The 21548-nt window shown below is 39.4% G+C and overlaps 1 protein-coding gene across 7 annotated transcripts in view; it reads right to left on the reverse strand.

The window, feature by feature from the left end:
- tox2 (TOX high mobility group box family member 2) overlaps positions 1-13848 on the reverse strand; it is a 99635-nt gene extending 85787 nt beyond the window's left edge. For 2 of the 7 annotated variants that reach the window (XM_057338467.1, XM_057338466.1), the window contains exon 1: positions 13528-13843. In XM_057338467.1, the coding sequence (XP_057194450.1) occupies positions 13528-13629 (102 nt within the window). In that variant the 5' untranslated portion in view covers positions 13630-13843. Of the gene's footprint in view, positions 1-13527 lie in introns of all 7 variants that reach the window. The other 5 variants (XM_057338462.1, XM_057338460.1, XM_057338461.1 and 2 more) reach the window with 5 other exon arrangements.
- Positions 13849-21548: the final 7700 nt, after the last annotated feature.

Below are 21548 nucleotides of genomic sequence, written 5' to 3' on the forward strand. Positions count from 1 at the left end.
GAATAGAAAGATTACAAGATTACAGTGAGACGAGACTCAGAGATCCGAACGCCTCGATCCTTTGAAATGTCAAGATGAAGGCGGAGGTGAGACCGTCACAAAACTCATTTAAAAACTCCTAACTGGAATGCAGCGATGCAAATATTCAGCTGCACTTTCACCCCGCAGGTATATTTAAAAAAATAAACTCTCTCTCTCGCTGTGTGGTTTTCTGCATTATATGCAGGTATGCATGTTGGCGTTTAGCCAGCTGGACTATAAACATACCGTCAGACGACATACGGCGGTGTTGCACAAAAAATCTCCTAAAATAGGAGCGTCTCCATAAACTGTGAATTTATGTCGCGTGTTACACCTCCCCCTCCATCTCCTAATCTTGCCTGCAGCAGACCAACAAGTTAAAAGCAATCGAAAATAATAACAAAATAAATGTATTTTTAAGTTCATCCGAAGACTCCAAACAAGCCTGGTTGCTCCAAACCCAAAGCGTCTTCTGGCTCCGCCGATTTACTGCCTTTAAACGTAATTATAAAACTGTTAAAAGACGTCGGCATGTTTAGCGACAGTCTGCCAAAAGCTGTCTGAAGGAGGACCCGGTTGAGACCAGCTGCGAGGATGCCATTTTCACTTGGCGCTTTTAATTTGAAGTTTACCCAGCGCCGTAACCGCGTCTGGAAAAACAAACAGTTTATCTCGTTTTCACGGCGGGTCAGAGGTTCAGGAAAACGCTGCTAAATGAAATGTCTGCAAAGAAACGAAACCGTGAGGGGCTTTTACGCCGCAAGTCCCTGCGGTTTGAAATAATTGCAGACATGATGCCGACAGCTACTAAAGTCCTGCAGTTGCAGTAAGCGGCGCGGCGTTTGATTGGAAGAGACTGATGCTAACTTACAGCCCTGGAGTTTGTTTTTGAGTGAAATCTGACGGGTTTAAACATAGACCTTCTGGAGAATAATGTATGATGAGAATATGTGATGCAAAGTGGTGGAGGTTTGCTCCAAATGCAATGGACATCCCGCCCAAAAATCTGCAGCCAATTAGAACGACTAAACGATTACAAATCAAACACACACACACACACACACACTGAGTCAATTTATACTGGCCCCGGGCCTTCATCCTGAGGCAATTTAACTAGCAGGCATTCCTTTAATCTATCACCCCAAAACAAGATTAACTAAGACAAAAATCACGAAGGAGATCTGACTAAAACAAGATTAAAAACAAGTGCCGCAGCTTGTCTCCTTCTTTTTAGATCGCCACAATCTTATGTCTCTTGTAGAGATCTCAACCATATTTCAAACTGTGCTCCGGTCTTCTAAGTTGACACAAAAGAGGGAAAAATCACAGATGAGATCTCTTTAATATCTCCATTTCTTCCCCTAGACATCAATGAGATTAAAATGAGAGGGCTCAATTTGACTCAAGTCTCATCTGCGTCTCAGATGTTTCTCCTGAGAAAAAGAGCCAGAAATCTCACAAATGTGTCTGTCATTAGAGTTTCAGAAGAGACGTCAACAATGTGTCAAACTGAGCTCAGATTTGTCAAGTCTGCAATCAAAAGTCAATATTATTGAAGATCTCAATATGAACTCGAACATTTCTCATACATTTTACACCTCCATACTCTTCATGTGTTTCAACAATTTCACTTGTTTCTCTTAAATTTTGCTTCCATGAAACACTCCGTCTGTGAAAGAGCAATGTTTGTGCAATAAAAAATGTCTTCTGAGGAGCAAGGAAGTTAGAAATCTCAATATGAAATTCAGATTTGAGCTAATGATCTGAGCTCTGTATTTTATATACATATAATTGTTGTACAAACTTATTGTATGCAATTGTCTCATCTGTGTCCGTTTTTAACTCTACCAAGGATTCTTTTGAGAAAAACACAAGACCAATTACTCAAACACAAGCACTCCCTGGAGTTTCCAGAACAACGTCTGATGAATAAAACTGCCCTCCGGGCACCCAACACGCACACATTTCAACACAACAAAACCAGTCCCTATTTGTTGCTAATTAAATTTATGCTCTTATTAAATCTTTATAATCCATAATGTCTGTCATTCCAGCATTCCTAAATGCTTCCTACCTCCCTCAGAACCACTGAAACGATATCGAATCGCTTTTCCAACATGCGGTCGGATTGATAAAGACAGACGTCAGTTCCTCTGCCATATTTTCTTTATGGTCTATGTGATTACCATGTGCAACCCACACACTTATCCAATCTGACACGCAGAGAGAGAGAGAGAGAGAGAGAGAGAGGAACGGTAAGATTCCTGTGTCTTTGTGTCAAAGATTAGGAGCTGGAATGGAGATCTCACTGTTTGCTTTGGGTTCGCACATTATCTCAACTACAACAACACAATACATTCACATCAGTGAGTGTACACACACACACACACACACACACACACTTAAGGGGTCACACTCACATCAATTGTCGTCTTTCATCAAAAACAAGAAGACACAAATAAGACAATTATTGACATATCACGTGTTTCTTTCTGAGCAAAGCGACCCCACTAACGTTAAACAAATATTGACACACTTTTAACACACTAATTCATGTCACCGGGGTTGTTTTTATCAAAATTAATTAAATCTATTACACAAAAAATACATTTTAGGGAATAAAATAAATGAGTTATTTACTAAAAAGTAGAAAAAATTAACCACACGCTGTTGAACTAAAGAAATGTTTTATGCTAACTACACACACACATGACGGGGTCAGAGGTCAACTGAACCCAGCACACGTCTAGCTGTCAGTTTCACTGCTGCGGTGCTTCACACTTACTGTACGAGTCGAACACTTTCTGATCGCATTTACTGTAAACCATCCAGACGCTTCAAACTTCAGTTTCGTGCTGTGCGACACTTGTATTCACACATTTGGAGAGGGTTCGCTGCTGCCCGCACACCTGACAATGACTCTGTTGTGTGTCACTAAATGAAATGCATTACTATAAAACAACATTCGAGAACAAAACGTGTCAGCTCCGATGATGCTCTTCAGGTGTCTGGATAGTTCTGGGCCGGCTCAATGACATGAATGTGCATTTCTTGCGTGTGTTTGCGAACAGACGTCTCGGGGGCCGCGGGGTTGTTTTAAAGCCAGCGAGTTCGAACACTGTTTGCTCAGGATGAGCCAAAGGAACCTCAGACTACTGCTTGTGTTTGCGCAAGCTCGCTCTCTCCATCTCTCTCAATACAGCTGCTACATTCCTGTCGCTTCGCTGTACTCCTGCTCTATTTATTTATCTCATGTCCTCTGGTTGAACACGTATGGAAATAGCAATCTTGTTCTTTCGCCTCTTAGAATCGCCATTAAAAAATGTTACCGGACCGAATAAGGTTCGTGTTTAATTTGCAGATCTGATGTTATGAAAGTTTGAAAATACATGTAAATGTTCGGACACTTCACAATAATACAATTTTCTACGTTCGTCATTGTTGTTTCCGTGACAATGACTTTAAAAAGATTTATTTTGGGAATATAACGTAGACGCGCAGAGATCAAGATTAAGTAGACAGATATTAAACACGAAATCTCACAGGGACAAGATTGTTGGTCGCAGTTTAGTTTATTGTGTAAGGCCCGCGGTGGATTCTCTGCGTTCTCGTGGACGGCTCGCACTAAACTCACAGTCTCAGGTGAATTGGCCTTTGCATCGCCCTGTCAAACCGGACGATAATCAGGGCCGAAACAATATCACACGCTTCCAGGCCTTGTCAAAGTTTCCTGCGTTTACAGCTCGTAAAACTTCCGTCAAATGTGTTTCTGCTGCCCTGCCCCGCTCTCTCGCGCGCGCGCTGTCTCTCTCATTCTCTGATGTTTTATTTCCTGAGCGTAGAGTTTGATGAGAGTCTATTTCACACTGTCAAGTTACTTTATGTTATGTTAAGAGACCACTGCACGCTCCCAAAATAGCTGTTCGCACAAAACCATCTCACGCTGACCCTTAAAGTCCACATGAAAACAACACATGACACAATTGACTTGATTCATACACACGTCACGTGTGGTCTTATTCTAGAAAAAAACACGTTTGCCTTTGTAATCTTTCATCAAAATGTACCGACGTTTTGTGGACGGCTCTCTCTATGGATTATGTTTTCAGGCAAATAGATATATGTCACTATTGTACTGTTTTACTTACACAATAAGATACAATATAAACGCCGTCGTCGGGCATGATGCAAAGCGCAGTGAATGCCTCCTTAAACCCAACAGAAGACATTTCGTGATCACAACCAGTGTTGGGTGTAATTAGTTACTTAGAAACAAATGTATAGTATTATGCAATATAAGTCGCTTTGGATAAAAGCGTCTGCCAAATGCATAAATGTAAATGTAGTTACTAAGTAATTAGTTACTGTAATTAAATTAATTTTCCCTTTAAAAAGTAAAGTAAGGGATTACTCTTATTTTTTCTGTAATTTAATTACGGTTACTTCTGATGTAATCAAACTAAATACTGTGTGTAATATATGTGTGTGCAATAGTGGAATTGACATCAAAATTCAAAGTCTAACTTTAAAATCTGTGCTTTAATGTATAATTCTCACATTTGTATACTTTGGTCAGTTAATAAGAATACGTCATGTAGTTATTTATTATTTATTTGAATGAATTAAGAGGCGTTTCGTGTCTATCCTTGAATCACTTTACTAATCAGGGTTGATATTTGATATAGAAAGTAATTAATAATAAGTAATTAAATACTTTTTGGAGAGAGTCATTTGTACAGTAATCTAATTACACTGTTGAATGTGTAATTAGTAACTAGCAATTAATTACTTTTTCACAGTAACTTGCCCAACACTGATCATAACCAGCGACCCAGACGAAGTGCTTTTAAGTCAAAGAGACTCAGATGTTTTCACTAAAACGTTGTGGGTCTCTGAAAGCCGCAGATGAACGAGGTGACAGCTCCGCAATGAAGTAAAGACCTCTAGAAAAAACCAGCCAGTGCTTTCATTGTATTTATGTAACACTTCCTTCAAAAACCCCCTCAGCAGGACTGCACATCACCTCTGAAGAAACAACTGCAGGTTGTGCATGAGAAATGAGTAAAAATAGACTTATTATGTGATCGAGTCAACATGAAATCACACCTGACTTGTGTAATGCACATTCTGCACAAAAACACCAATAACCAGTCTTTTACTTTACAACCACCAATCGATTCCCAGTGGATCGATTCATGTCGTTTATTTATGTATCTGGGTGGTGTCGCAACACAATATACAACAGAACGGTCACTTACAACATCATCATGTTGAACGTCTCTTTTGGAGATATGATCTCTGATCAAATAACATTTGCTGACATAAAACAAGAACCGAAACGAAATCCGTCCGATCTGCCCATTAACTCATCTGTCAACAACATCCGGTCAGAGTTCACGCAGGAAATCAACTGTATACATCTGACCGATATAAACATGGACGAATCAGTAAAACACCCCCCAAAAAAGAATATCACAATAAAATCCACACGCGTCACATTTCAAACGTGATGTTGTCGTGCAGCACTGCTTCAAGAGCAACACTGGAAACCGCACACACGTGGGTGACGATGAAACTGCGCGAACTCTGCGATGCCATCCTGTTGGGTTTAGCTGCCGCAAACATATTTCCTATTTCAGACTTACACAAGAAGCCATTTTATGACGGGATATAAAACAATCAGACATTTCTAATAGCTCTGGGGTTTTACAGCACCGTTGTATTTACATTAAACTATTTTCTTACAGAAGATGTTCTTTTCAAACTCACCGATCTGACTTTATCTGCCCATACAGGCATGTTTTACAATGAACAGGAAATAAAATAAAAACAATTAAAGTCTACATATTCTTTTTGTGTTGAATATCCAGTTTCACTCTGAAACACCTATTATATTTTATGATATATTTAAAAATGTTGGCACTGTTCATTTTGTTTTATTTGTGCAATCTAAAAATGTAAAAATACATTAAAACTTCATTAAACAGGTGCCGACTTGCATTCCCAACGTTGTGCACTACGTCAAGTGCACTTGAATGATAAACTCCTGTCTCTCAGAGTGACGGTTCCGAACGTGCTAGTGACTAAATTTCAGGTCTCCAGACCATAATTACGATCGCCTGAAGTCCACGAAAAATCTGCACCCCACCGTTGACTGACGTTACAAATCACCTTAACGTATATTAATATAATATGCCCCATACATGCCGAAATGCGACGCTATTGCCGTGAAAATGTGTTCGGGGCTGCGAGCCCACCACATCCTGAAGGGGGGGCCATGGTGGCGGGTGGACCCGAGCAGCATGGCATACCGCTGTGTCTGTAAGGTGCTGACGGGTAGGAAATGCAGGCCCCACATCAAGAACTGACAGGTTCTGATCAAAGTGCCCTAAAGCCCCGTCGGGGGTCTGAATTAATGTCTTTGTCATTTTTAAGCTTGGTCTGATTTTCGAGGGATCACTTTGAGGTCATGTTTTTGAAATTTGCAGGCTAATTCAGCTCTAATGCTGACAAAATGTTAGATTAGTTATGTTTGAGCGATGCGTGTGCCCAACGTTTTCGTTTCATCATTTGCCAACAGATATTTTAAATCAAAGGTTTTGTTTGGGTAATAAAGAACACCCTCATGTCCGTCAAAACCTAATGACTCTTTTCTTCTCTTAAACACAACAGAAGATATTTTGAGAAATGTCTCAGTGGTTTTGTGCTCATACAATGGACGTCGATGGGGTTCGATGTTGTTTGGTTATCAACGTTCTTCAAAATATCTTCTTTTGTGACATACCGGTTTGGAATGACATGAGGGTGTTTAAATGATGAAAGATTTTTCCTTTCTGGGTGAACTGTCCTTTAAGAAAGAAAACAGGGTTAATTTCATGTTGACTTTAAGTCTCTAAAGCACCAAACCACAGCAGTACATTCTCAAGACACTTCTCAACAGAAGTTCAGAATTATGAACGCATATTTCAAGATTCACCTCATAGTACCGTGACCGGTAGTAAAGTCAGTCTGTTTAATGCTGCTCATATCAGAGTTTTTTTTTCAATTAATTACAATAATTTTCAAGCCAGACATAGTTGACTATAATATATAACAGCAATATATCTTAAAGCTCATATCAGAGAGTGTCGGAGGAAAATCTACAGCTTGAGCATCATCAATATTTACCGGCTACACGACTGAATCAGCTGCATTCAGAGCATTCATCCTCCATCTCTCTCTCTCTCTCTCTCTCTCTCTCTGCCAAGGCCAATTAGCGCGCTGCTGCGCCCGTCCCCCCCCCTGCAGCCACTGACAGCATTTCACAGAACTGCAGCTACATTCACTGCATTACTGCCTGAGAATATGATCGCGCTGCAGAATTTTTCTCATCTCAGGGTGAGAATAAAACACTGGATAAGGGCAAAACGGTCCCCCAATATTTTCATATGTTTTCGGCGATTTTACGGTCATTATTAGCATTCAGGGAAGTATTGAACTTTCACAGCGGGTGACCGATATTTTTCAAAGGCCAATTTGGAGAGCAAGGTGGCTGATCCAAGTGATATATACAAACTACAATCCGTATAATTTTGTCACATATCATAAAATTGCTGTAATGCATACTTTATTTAAAGGACAATTAAAATGTACAAAAAATGAAATCAGATTATTAATAATGGATCATAACCGTAACATATTCTAAACATAATTAATATTCATAAGCTACACACTTCATACTCGTGAAGACTCGAGTTTTGTGATTTACTTCTTTGGTTCTGACTCATTTGAGTCCAGCGCTGAATGCATCTGAAAAGGTCTTGCTCACCACAGAGTGTGCAAAGACATTTTAAACCGCACGTCAGCGATACAGATTCCCAGTCGGGAGGTAAAAGAGCTTTTCATAACACAGATGTGATTTACTCTCACCACATCAGAGTTCTGTTCATTGAAAAAGCATTGCCAATAATTGCTTTTTAATATGAACATCTTGACCTGATACAAGTGATGTCCAAATTCAGAGAGACGACTATCGTTGCCGTGTCCTGCTTTTCTAATCCAATGAAAGACACTTAATTGTAAATGTAAATGTCTTTTCTATATTCCTTTGAAAGAAGCTAACATAAAGCAAACCCGATGATCATGTTCTTCATTAGGATCTGACGAATGTCCCAAAGAGAATCTTGTTCTTCAATAAAGGCATGAACATCTGACCTTTTGTACCAATTATATAAAACATGTGTTTTCATTTCGTCACAGTTGACTTTAATTTAGGTGCGTTTCAATCATCAAAATCCTAAAACAGCGATTCAAAGTCATCTTCGACTTTTGTAACCCACTGTACAGTCTAAACTTTACAAACACCTGTTCATGTTAACTTACCTGTACGCGCTTCACTGTCAAGCACTCAAATACACCTGATATATGAAAATAAATAATGAATGTAATTTCTCTCAAAGCATCCACCCAACAGAAAAGATCACAGGTCAGCTCGCGTCACACAACTCTTTCCGCATAATTAAGCCGCCCGTGTAGACAACTCGTTTTCTCACAAATCTCTATTACAGTTGAGTCAAGGAAAAAGGAGAAATGTCATGCAGAACACAGAAAAAGGTACCCTCATTACCATCGGCATTTGCTCCATGCAAACTGAAAGATGTTTAATTTGCACCAAAGGTAATTTGGTCGCTGGTTTTCTGTGGGTGATAATGTAAACTACACTCTAAAAAAATGGTGCTTTATAGCACTAAAAGTGGTTCTTGGCTGGTTATCATAGTGGAACCACTTTAAGTGCTATATAGAACCATATCTTGGTTCTTCCGAGGTTCTTCAACGGTTCTTTGGGATGACTTAGGTGCTCTATAGAACCGCGGAAGAACCATACAGGGGCTTAACAGGTTCTTTATATGGAAGCGGTGCTGTATGGTTCTTCAGCTGTTATATTTATCAACTCAAGTCATCCCAAAGAACCGCTGATGAACCTCTGGAAGAACCAAGATATGGTTCTATATAGCAGTTAATGTGGTTCCCCTACGATTACGAGCCAAGAACCACTTTTAGTGCTATAAAGCACCATTTTTTTATAGTGTACAGATGTGAGATATTGCTGGTTAATGTATGACATGAAGTAAACAAAAATTGATATATAACTTAATTTTTTATAATCACACTAAATTAAATCTTGTATGCGGACTGTACATGTTGAATCAGAAGACACCTGCAGGTTTCTATCCAATCACATGCTCCAGAGACCACGCCTCAAGATATGCGTTACATGACTTGAAAATACTGCACGTATGCATATGAACACACACACACAGAACTGCAGAAACTCTTCAAAAAGATGTCTATTTTATAAACACAGCGTGCACAAAAATAATAGGTGCAATTTTCTACTTGGAAAATCTCTAATTTCCACCGCATACACTGTGAATGCCCCACTGGTGCGTTTAGTTTAAAGTATTATTTAAGCTAAAGACAGTCGTACTCGTACATGTACCACTCTGCACCCGTTTCCAGTAATTGCTAGGCCTCCGAGTTATTTTTAGACGGTTTAAGCAGTGATGTTCAAGCTCAAAGAGCAACCCAGAGAGAGACAGAGACTCTTTGAACAGACTAAATCATAACTCTCCAAATGAATCGAGCTTTTCTGCAGTCATACAACTGCTAATATATAACAGGCCTTTAATTACAGCGACTTGAATCTGATAAGTTATGTGTCTGCCGCTTAATGCCTCAAGCTTCCTTTCTTTTCTTCTGAAGTTAATTTTATAGGCTCGTGGATGTCTGGACATCTTTCATTTGGAATTCTTTTAAACGGAAACACGGTTTTGCATCGAAGTGCAACTGCGAATCTTAGATCCAATCTGATGAAAAAATGGGAAATCGTAACTGTTTTACGAAATGGCTCATTCGTATGAATTTTTTATGACGTGAATCGTAGAAAAAACATACGATGATTAGAAATAATCATCACTGGGGTGAAAACAGATTGAAATGAACGTGTTTGTACGAAATTATACAAATTAGCCATCGTGCTAAAAAGTTACAAACTGCCTTGAGATTACTTTGCTTACACACAAATAAATGATCTTAAAGCAATATCATGACAAGATATAATATGGGTGAAAATGTATTCATAATATATTAAATAACCTCATCATTGCCAAATGCTGCTATTCGTATCACATCATTACATTGGATTATTTCTATATTGAAAACCGAACTCTCTCGACATCGAGTGCTATACATTTTCTTGATCTAGAAGTCAAAAGTGGTTTGCTATCACTCTAAAACTCATATGAGTCACGTCGAGCGCGGCTAACTGTGCTCTGCCTGTTTTCATACAGTAATGCCGGAGAAGAGGGGGGAAGTGGTCCATCTTCTCTTAACCTATCCAACTTCAATTTTAAACGCAGTAAATGAGCCCGGGGCGACGCGCAAGCCGTAATGCGTTCGACAAATATTCTCTGGGTGAAACATGCATTTATGAAGAGATGCCCTTTAGAAGAGAAATGCACAGAGCGTATGCTTAACAAACAATACACCCACTCATGAAAACCAGAGATAGAGACTCAGTATGCTAAAAGTGCAAATGAGTCACCGCTCGAGAGAAACTTCAGCGGGAGAGAAGAATGTTGCGGCCTAAATCCTGCACATTTATGCAATTAATACATTAACACTCGTACATGCTAAAGATTTGCTCAGACGTGTTGATGCTAGCGTAGCGGCGGGTGTGTTTGTATTGGCGGTATGGATCTGTCAGGTTTGTAGGGTGACATGATGACATTGGTTAATGTATTATCGACTGCCTGCTTGTGACAGCTTATAAAAGTCACTTCCCTATTCTGATGTGATTCTAACTACTGAATTGCATAAGGCTGCTGAAACACTAATGTGCTACTAACTAACTAACACATTTGTTAGTCAAGTTCAGACAGAAAAAAGTCTTTTTACAAGGTTTCACAAAAGGCAAGTACGTGCTGACAGAAAAAGGACAAACACTTGAGTGTGCCTGAAGGACATACATTTTCTCTTGGGTCTTCAGGCAGCTTCTCAACCTTTAGTGTGCACTAATTATGTTTCTGGCTGGGTTTGAAATAGCACACTATTATAAACAGAATGTGAATTTTCTGTGTGCGTAAAAATCCTGCTTACCCACTAAATTGCCCAAATGTGCAGAAACAACCAGAGCCCAATGAGTGAACTACTGTCTCCCATAATGCAATGTGTTTAACCTGATGTTTCGAGTGTCGCAGATGTGATAGCCACTACGATTGTTTACATCTTATCCTTTGGTTGTTTGTACAGCACATAGTTTATTTCGAAATGTCAAATAATTTCTAGATTAAATCTGGAAGGCAATCGCTGAATTAAACATGCAGTTTCACTGTAATGGGGTCGTGTGATAACAGTGTACCCATCACTGCATAATGCATACAGTTTCGCATACTCATTTTTTAGAAAAATTCATTTAGAACAAGTACTGCATTTCAAACACAGCCAATATTTTGTTTGTTAATAATTTTTCTGAACCGGTACATCAATGACCTGGACTTTATACTGACACCTATAGGTGTGGATGCAGCATCACATAAAAAGCTTTGCCATAAAAAACAGCATTCAAATGACTGACCTGCTCATCTAATAAACCACCGATGTCCAGTCTACATTCTTTTACACACAACTGTCTTTTCATTTAATCCAGTGAGTGAAAATAACAGATAATACTGGATAGCACAAATGCTAGGCTGGTGGGATAAAACATGCATACGCATTTATGATATACAGGAAATGATATTCACTTATCATGGATGGCCTTGTTTTTCTGAACCATTTCCGGTTCGCACGCACCACTGAAAACCTCCGCGCGCTTTTACGCGAACTCTCAGACGTTACATATTAATGCGAGACCTCCATACGTAACCTTTGATTGGGGCCTCTCAAGAATGTTGGAGAATACTGCATTATTAAGGCTGGGGCACATAAAGAGGGCCATTGTGGCAGGAGAGCAGGCTTTCCCCCTAAAATTTTGTTTCATAATGTCCACTTGCAAAGGATCGTTTTTCAATGTATGGACTTGGCTTGGATTACTCTGCTCTCCATTTGCCGGCTGATCTTTTCCATATGCTCTGAGCCGCAAGCTTAACTCTGTGACAACCTTCTATAAACACACATCAGTAAATTATGAGTTACTCTCTGTCATGATAGCCCAACGTTAAAGCTATGTCACAGGCATGGCAGATCTTCACTAAAATGCTTTTGCTTGTTTGGTTTTTCATCATGTGTGTATTTACGGAATACAGTTGAACGGGGTAGTGACTCTGCTCATTTGTGAGATTATGACAGTATGAAAAATTACACTATAGAGTCGAAAAACGAAATTACTACAATTAGCAAAAAATAGCACAAGTCAATAATTAATTTGTTATTTATATTTTATACTCTGAATATTTTTTACAGTCAAATATAATGAAATTGCATAATAAAGCAATCAAGGCTCGGATTTGATTGGATTATTTTTAATTCACTGCATGGCACACAACCAGAAAGACGCGTGAACACAGAAAAATCGCGAGTCGCCGTACGTTTTTTTAAATAATTGTCCAGTCCGCATCTACTGCATCCAGGGAGATAAATCTAAATGCAAATACTATTTTTACTCCGTACTACTTCTCATGCATCATGACCCGTTACATCATTGCGAACCATTACAGCTTTATGTCAACTTTGCACAAACCACACATGCTTATCGTGTATGTTAAATAGCCTACGTTATAAGTAAATGCATTGCCCGCTGTCGTCCGGTCTATAACCTCTAACAAAATGAGCTTTCTACTGGTTTAATTCCAGGCTTGTCCTACAAAAGCACTAACCTATTTATTCCCTGCCAGAGAACATCATAGCGGAGTTTAGATAATAAATAATTAACGCGCGTAAAAACTAATTAATTCACTTGTAACACGTGGAAATGCAATTACGTCACGTAAGGATGCTACCGTGTCAACAAAGCAATTACACACCGAATGCACAACCAAACGCAACGATAAAATACACCGGGTTGTGTTTCTCACTTAGCCATGCGACAATTTTGTGCTCCTGCGCTTATAATTCGCGCACGGTGCGAGAGCGCGCTCCATCTTCCCTCTGGAAAAAAGCAAGCGGTGCGTCTTTAATAGTCTTTAGTCCACTCGACATGATGCTTTTCAGGCGCAATGTCCCATTTAACTAAATTTCTCCAAGTATGCCAGTAGCTACGGAGCCGCAAGTGCATGATTCCCAAGACACCGAACTAAGTTTGCTGTTGTTTTACCATCAGCACCATGTGATGCCCTGTTCGGGGATGCACGAGCGAGCTTTCGCAGTATCCAAGAATATACGCTTAAAACTAAAACATCACGCGCCTCCTGTGCACAACCAATGATCTGCATGTTGCAACGCATTAAATACTGAAGTGAATGAAGCAGGTTGCCCGTCTATGAAAAAGAAACTAAGCTGAGAAGAAAAGCGCATAGTGTGGTAATTTACCTTGTTGCAGTGGTAATAGTCCAGAGAGGAGAGGCTGGTATCGGTGGGTAATGTACACGAGCCCACGCTTGAAGGAGGTGCAGGGTAAAATCTCACATCCATCGCCCGCTCCGCTAGACTGAAGGCATGGAGAGCCGCTTGCGCTTGTGTTCGTCTCTCTCTCTCTCTCTCTCTCTCTCTCTCTCTCTCTCTCTCTCTCTCTCTCTCTCTCTCTCTCTCTCTCTCTCTCTCTCTCTCTCACTCTCTCACTCTCTATTGTTAACCTAAACAAAAAGCAACAGAACGACTGAAAGAAAAAGGGGTTGAGCCTGTCTAAATGCGCTCCCCTCACTTCTCCTCCAGAAACAAACCCGTACAGTGATGCTCGCAGGATATTTGGGGGATTATTAACTGTACGAGCGCGTGTAGAAGCTCGAGCACGCTGTAAGCACGTTAATTAGCTAGCGAAAAAAGCAAAGTATGCATTTTTATAACACGTTTTTTTATTTTAAAATTTATGAAGTAGCATGCCTTGTTGAAATTATACCGCATTTGTCTGACATAAAATTACAGGCACCTAAAAGGAAATAAATCTTAAATAAGCAAGTTTACATCAGAATGTAGACCTGCGTTGTGAATATTGCCTTTATTTAACAAGACAAAACATATTTACCTAAAATCCTACTTTTTATTTTTGCAAGTAGGCTATAAAAGTAGCCTATAACGTATACGTATAAAAACTATGCAGCCAACAAAACATTTTCTGTATCATCGTCAATGTGTTTTTGCTATGACGTTACATTTCTACCGACAGCTGTCAGATATGTTTATAAATACATAGCTACCCTTCAACCTTACTTTGAAAAACAAGTAAAAACTGCTTGGTCTGTGGAGTTGTTATAAAGATATCCCAGTGTCTGTGAAAAGAAGTGGCACTGGTTTGAATGGTTACAGTAGAGTGTTTACCTGTTTGCCCAGTGAGTGTGCGCGCTCACTCATAAAAGGTCCGATCCTTGCCAAATTTCAGGCGACCTCTGCCGATGGTGAGAGGAATGAGGGAATTGAGGTAACTGCTTTGCTGCCCATACAGCGGATCCCACATGAGATGTAAACTTGTCGTAAATTTAATATCGCGCTCCATCTGTCCCCAGCAGTTTCAGTGGCACAAGTAAGCGTCGGATTTGGAATGATCCGTTTCTATAGAAACACGTTGTATTGTATGCAGTTCACATTCATTTTGCACAAAGACATTGTTAAACCGACATATTACGAGTTAAATACTTCACTAACTTACTCCTGGCGTCACAAACATTTTAATGGCGTGTTTTCATGTGACATTAGGCTTGTTCGACTTGATGCGGCGCCGCAAGATCCGACAGGCGGATGACATCAAAGTACCGCGAGAGCGATGCGAAAATTTTTTTTAATGGTTTTTCGAATCGCTCTCGCCGTACTTTGATGTCACCCGCCTGCCGGATCTTGCCGTGCCGCATCAAGCCTTTTGTAGCGGTCAGGTGGTACACGCCAAAGCGCGGTATGGGAATTTTTACAGGTTACGTGTTGTTTACAAGCAAATATGCTAAAGCTTTGCTCGTAATTAATTGTGCACTTCAGACAACTAAGAATTATTCAACCACCTACTTGTAAATACCACTGAAACGACGCTCAAAGTCGGACATTCGAAGTTGCAGCAGATCAATTAGTCGGCCTCACGGGATGCTTTAAAGCCAAGATGGCGGCGACAAATTTTTGGGTAAACAAATTTTTATGTACACCATTATGTAAACTTGCAATATTAGGACCGATACATAGGTTTATACGAAGTTTTGTTTTGTCTGTGTCATCAACGAATGCCAACGTTGTCATTGCTAGTTATAGGAATGTTTTCCCAATGAGTGTGATTCCTTATGTAGTTCACACAGGTGTATTGTAGCTAAATGTTTTAAGGTGTAACCTTCCAAGACAAGTTTGATTCCAAGTGGAATTGGCTTATTTTTTTATTAAAGCAAAAGATTTTTAACCTTGTTCTTGGCGGATGGATTACCAATTGTGTAGCCATAGATTTATTACAAATAACATGGATTAATTATGGCTACTTTAACATAACCATGGTTGATATGTGATTATTATGGTAACTAGTAAATTATAGTGGATTTTGTTTGATGTTAATTGTGTTAGCCTATGGTTTAATTTTCTCCATTTTGTGTAAACCAGCTTTGAAACGTTATGTATTGTGAAAATGTAAAATAAACGTAAACAGAACTAAAATAATGTTTGAAGGGTAGTGTCTGCCGCTTTGAAGATTGGATTGTGGGGTAGACGATGATGCTTTGGGTTGTGAGCATTGTGCTGTCAAGGTGGATTGTGGGATTGACTGCAAATCTGTGGCATTGTGAGCAGCATCGGGTGAATTTCTTCCGCTGCAGTAGAAACGGACGACAAAAAAATCGCAATTGCAGTGCAGGTGTAACAAAGAATATGAAGCAAATACAGTTATTTATGAATGATGAACGTACGACAGTAACTCAAAGGTGTTCGTCTAATTCAGTGATTCTCAACCTTTTCATGGTCGCGCCCCCCTGTAAACAAATTTAAAGAACTGGTGCCCCCCCATACTGTACATTGAAGATAGATAAGATAATGTGTAAAATATAGTTTATATATATATATATATATATGTAAACTATATACAAAGAAGCAGAAAATACCTGTATATGACAGATTGATCTCAAGACATCAGATTACAACAACAACCCTGCTGATAAAAACAAAAGAAACCATTACAGAAATTAATGGTTTCCATTATAATACTATTATGAACCATTAGCTTTTTGCATAAAACCATTACAAAATTGTAGTGTTTTGGGCATTATTCCAAAAGGATCAATCTGCCAGATCACAAGAACGGAGCGAGAATTTCTTCACAGTTTATAATACAGACGCGGTGTGGTGTCATTTGCCTGTCGAAAATAGCACTTTACATCTTTGACAGCCGTCCAAGTTCAGAAAGATATGAAAAGGCACTTTATTTACACGCCGCTCCCTTCACATGCACTCTGAACTCATCGGGAGAGAGAGAGACTTGCGCTTAGTTAATTACAGTCTGAAAGACAGATTCGTTTAGTAGGACTGGGTGTTATAATCCTAATATTTCAGACAAGTTTAATTGCCCAATAAGACATTTCCTACACTAGGGGAAAAGGAGGTCCGAGGCTTCAATGGGTTGGTCAGGTAGACATCCTTTGTGTTTGGGGAAATATAATTATAAATACGTAAACCTGCTTAACTTATAAGATCTTCCTGTTTCTTAAGATGATGTAGGGTAATTGCTGCTGCTTCCTGAGTGGACATTTGCCTACTTTGTAGATATAAAGCTGTTGTGCGCAGCCTAAAATTGCACTGAGGACCTACAATGAGTCTGCGCGGCCGCTCAAGCGTGCAGCTTCAGACGGAACATTGCCCTCCGTCAATTTGCAGTCGCGTTCCTCCGTGTATTGGCGAACGAGTTTCAAAGGTTGGGGTTTCGGGGGAACCGTCGCGCCCCACCTGCAGTACCTCTGGACCCCCCCCCGTTGAGAACCACTGGTCTAATTTGATCAGGCCATGCATTTACTTTGACACTAGCATTGTGCACATCTATTATTACATGGACTCGGTTCATGTAAACTAAAATTATTTTAGTTTTTAATTTAAAACAGGTTTGCGACCCGTTTGGGAATCACTGCTTATTAATTCAGCTATTATTATTGTTTCGTGTTATAATGTGACACTGTGACTGATCATGTTATCCGTCTGTCTGTTGTCTTAATTTAATTTCTAAGCAATGTTACTATAACAGTAGTTGATGTGGCAAGCTCAAAGCTTATAAACGGATGAATTTATCTGATGTGTGAAGTTTGCATTTGCTTTCACAGCTAAACATAACAAAAGGCACATCACATAAAGCAAAGAGAGCGAGACAGGCAACCGCACTTCTCTGCTTAAGCCTTATGAGAGGCAAAAGAAAATTATGTACATTACGGAGAGATCGCTCATTTAACCACAAAGCTGCTTTGTGTTTTCTCTACATAATCAGTTGATCTTTTAATGCACATAAGTGCATATGTGCGAATTCTGCACTTTAACGAACGACTCATTGGTGTGTATGCGTGCCCATAGCCCCATGAAGAGGATTGTGTTTGTTTTCAGTGGTGGCTGTTTGTGTGTGTTGGGGGTTCTGAGTGAGCTGTCATTGTCATCGCAGTAGGACACTTGTTGTCTCTCCAGGACTGTGTGCGTGTCAACATGCTTATTGTACCGCATGCAGTGTGTGTGAGTGTGTTGGAGAGGGGTCCTGGGGTGGGAACCTGTTTAATAACAGCCACAGATGGAGAACTCAACAGGCATGTGGAGTAAACGCTTGCAATAATTCAGAAAAAGAGAGAACATATGCGGTTATGCATTTATGTGCATGCACATGCATGTTTTATGGTGTGTGTGTGTGTGTGTGTTTAGGGGTTAATGGGCTCCGGGATTCCATTGCATCACAACATTGGAATGTGTAGTGCCTCCCTTCCCAGCATCCTCTTGTGCTCAACAAAGAGCACAGGGACAAAAACTTGTGGCTGTACAAAGATTTGTTTTATTTATGAAGCATTGATAAGCTGCAACCCGGTGCACATGAGAAACCAATTACAAGCACAACTTTATTCCAGTGTAATTGGGTGGCACGTGGTTTACAAAAAAAATGCCAATACATTATATTTGAATATGAATAATGTAAATATTTTTTAATAAATACTAAATAGTACTTAATATAACTTTTGCCATCACTCTTTGCACTTCACATACTTATCTTTACGCGTGTTGTAGTCAAATCATGTCAAACGGACATTTCCTGCAAAGAAAATGATAACTTTATAATTATTATAGTCATAAATTGGGGTAAGATGAGGAGAGTTTTGAACACAGATTTTTGCTCAATAATTATGTGTTATATTTTAACCCAAAACGTTACGGATTGCACCTTAAAGCAGGACCTTGTCCTCATTTATTCTTATTACTGTAATACAAAAACGCCTTATTCTCTATATTAAAGTGCCTTTAAATAATGCTGCTTTAAATAAAACATTGCGTTGTTGAGATTGCAAAAACAACCAATACGCTTAATTTATCTGTATGCACAGTATAATTTCATTTTTTTCTCTCTACAGAAATGTTTTCATGAGAATCACTTAACCAATTAACATCAGTGGAAATGACACGTCATCTCTTCACAGTTCCCATGAAAACAAACAGACCGTATTTAGGTCACAAAAACCGTTGAGAATAATTGAGACAGCCATCGCTGCGTTCTTTACAGTAAGTGAATTACACAAGCTTTAGCACTGATTTGGCGTGTACGTCGTGTATGACTCGATACGTGCGTGGAAGGAGACCGTGAGCGTGTGCTCTTATAATGAGCGCGGGCCGATAAATAAAGGAGGTTACACAAGTGTTATTAAATGTCAAAATGATTACCGTGTCAGCAGACGGCTGGCTTATTCGAGCTGAACACGTCGCGTTGAGCTCTCGTCACGAACCACCTCAATAAACAAAAGAAACCTCTCTTTTGATAAACTTGTGGTTTTCAACACGTTGACCCTTTAACATTGCATTCATTGTTTTTGAATGTGCATATGTAGATTTCACCTGTGTCATTTACATTGCAAATCTCTTCAAATTCACTTGATATTTCTAAAGACTGCATTTACTGTAAATAATGTAAACAATGTAAATATCTAGTGATGGCCGTGCATTTACTCTAAACGCCTTCAGACGTGTGCCGCTAAAGAGTGTTTGTTTCATGTTTACGTTGCTTATTTGAAATCGTTAAATCACCACAGCATAGTTTTCAATCAGGTCCTCCTCATCGTGTCACGTTTGCATTATAAATAATAAATGTCAGAACAGGCAGTGCTTCTTCGTAATGATTGTGACATTTTAAAATCAAAACGAGTACACTTCACTTGCCGAAGAGTCAAATTTTCCTTCAACAAAAGACTTGACTTGAAGCCAACAGAATGACTAAGATCAGCACTTTGGTTATCATCAGGCCCTCTGTCATTTCTGTGTTTCCTTTCATACACTCGACTCCAGCACAATCCACTCTGTCAACCCGAGAGAGAGAGAGAGAGAGAGAGAGAGAGAGAGAGAGCTGTTGGGTTAAACATATTCCTCCTGTCTTTCAAATTAATAAATGGAGCACGTCTGTCTGTCTGTCTGTCTGTCTGTCTCTTTCTATCTCCAGCTACATGTGAATAAAAACCACAATGTACTGTTTGTATAAGCTTTCAATACTACTATAAAACTGAAGAGTTTTCATTGGTATTTGTCAAACATCACATGACCAAACCGGTTGTCACGTTACATCCGCTTGTCGGAAAAACATTGACAGCACTTTGAAATAACACCGATATTTATTGATTTTTAAGGTAATCATTCTCGTTGTTTTCATCTGTGGCATTTTATTCTATTGTTATATTAAAAAGTTGTCAGTGAGACGAAAAATAATGAATTTTTAATTAAAAACTTGAAAGTCTTAAAGGGGTCATATATGCGCGAACACGTGTTTTTCTGTGTCTTTGGTGTGTTATAAGTTGCCCATGCGTGTATTAGACACGTAAAATTGCCAAAATGAAAGTGTGGGAACAAAAGAGTCATTCTATCTAAAAGCGAATGCTCACCCAGACCTGCCTGAAACGCCTCGTGTAGCCACACCCCCACAAATCTACATCAGTTGGTGGTCTGATTTGACTAAGACCGCCCAAATGTATACTCAAGTAAGGTGGGCGTACCTGTCAGTACAATTGAAGAGGAACCTGATGTTCCAAATATGGTAAGAGGCGTTACATTTCCATCACATGCTTGCAGTATTCAACCAATCACTACGCACTGGTGAACTGGCCAATCAGAGCACACCTCGCTTTTCAGAGCCATGAGCTTTTCAGAGAGGTGGAGCAAAGAGGAGATACAAACATGCACGGTGTGTGGAAAATACAGCGTTTTTCAACCTTAAATCCTGTATACACATTACATTACATCTAAAACAAACCATAATATTCGTCTTAGCCGTATCATATCACCCCTTTAATAAAATGTTTTTCTAGACTCAATTGACAAACTTCATGTGAGCTTTCAATAGCTCTCAGGTTTCTAAGCGTAACACAAGTATGGTTCACACCGCATGCGATATGAGATGTTTGGGCAACATCCCACAATAGCTTTCTTCATAATGTGGTTACTAAGTGTACTAAGAGACCGAATGTCAATTTAGACGTAACACTGCGGCGCATTATAATGAGCTGGTCATAATTACACATAATTGTAACGTACTCGCAACAACAGCCCTGAGGAAAATACACAGCCAGCGAAGACGGTTCATAAGAACAATAGCTGCAGAAGTGTGATTGTTATTATTAGTTCATCAGTGTTTGTGTAGCTCTTAAGTCAATTTGCGCTTCACGAGGAAAAGCAGAATTAGATTTGCATTTCAGAAGAGTATAGCACTTCTGGTATTCACTTGTTTTGTAGTCTAGTCACCATCTTTTCAGTTAGTTGTATTGTGTAAAAAGCAGCATTTTAGGTTCTAACTCACTTTTTGTTGTTTAGATGATGTGCTTTCGAAGCATTATAATGTTGTCGTTTTGCACTTTTTTCAAGAGAATAGAGATGCGTTAATAAGAAATCATAAATCTCATCATGATTATTTGGCCTTTCCACGTTTTTGACAGCATCGTGGAAATATTTATACATTACGGGGCTTCTCGTGGCATTTTCAATTGAGCATCAGAATCCACATCGAGAAATCACAACAAGTCTGACCTTTACCAAACACGCAGTCTGAAACCATAAAGGTCACACGAGGAGGAGAGGAGGAAGATGAAGATGAAGGTTGAGCTGGAAACAACATGAAATCTTAATAAATAATCCACATTCAGCCACTTTAAAACATTTTTATAAAACACACTATATTTGATGCTGTGCTGGTTACTAGGGTGTTGCTATGGTGTTTCTAGAGTTGT

Source organism: Triplophysa rosa, linkage group LG7, assembly GCF_024868665.1.
Source record: "Triplophysa rosa linkage group LG7, Trosa_1v2, whole genome shotgun sequence".
NCBI lineage: Eukaryota > Metazoa > Chordata > Actinopteri > Cypriniformes > Nemacheilidae > Triplophysa > Triplophysa rosa.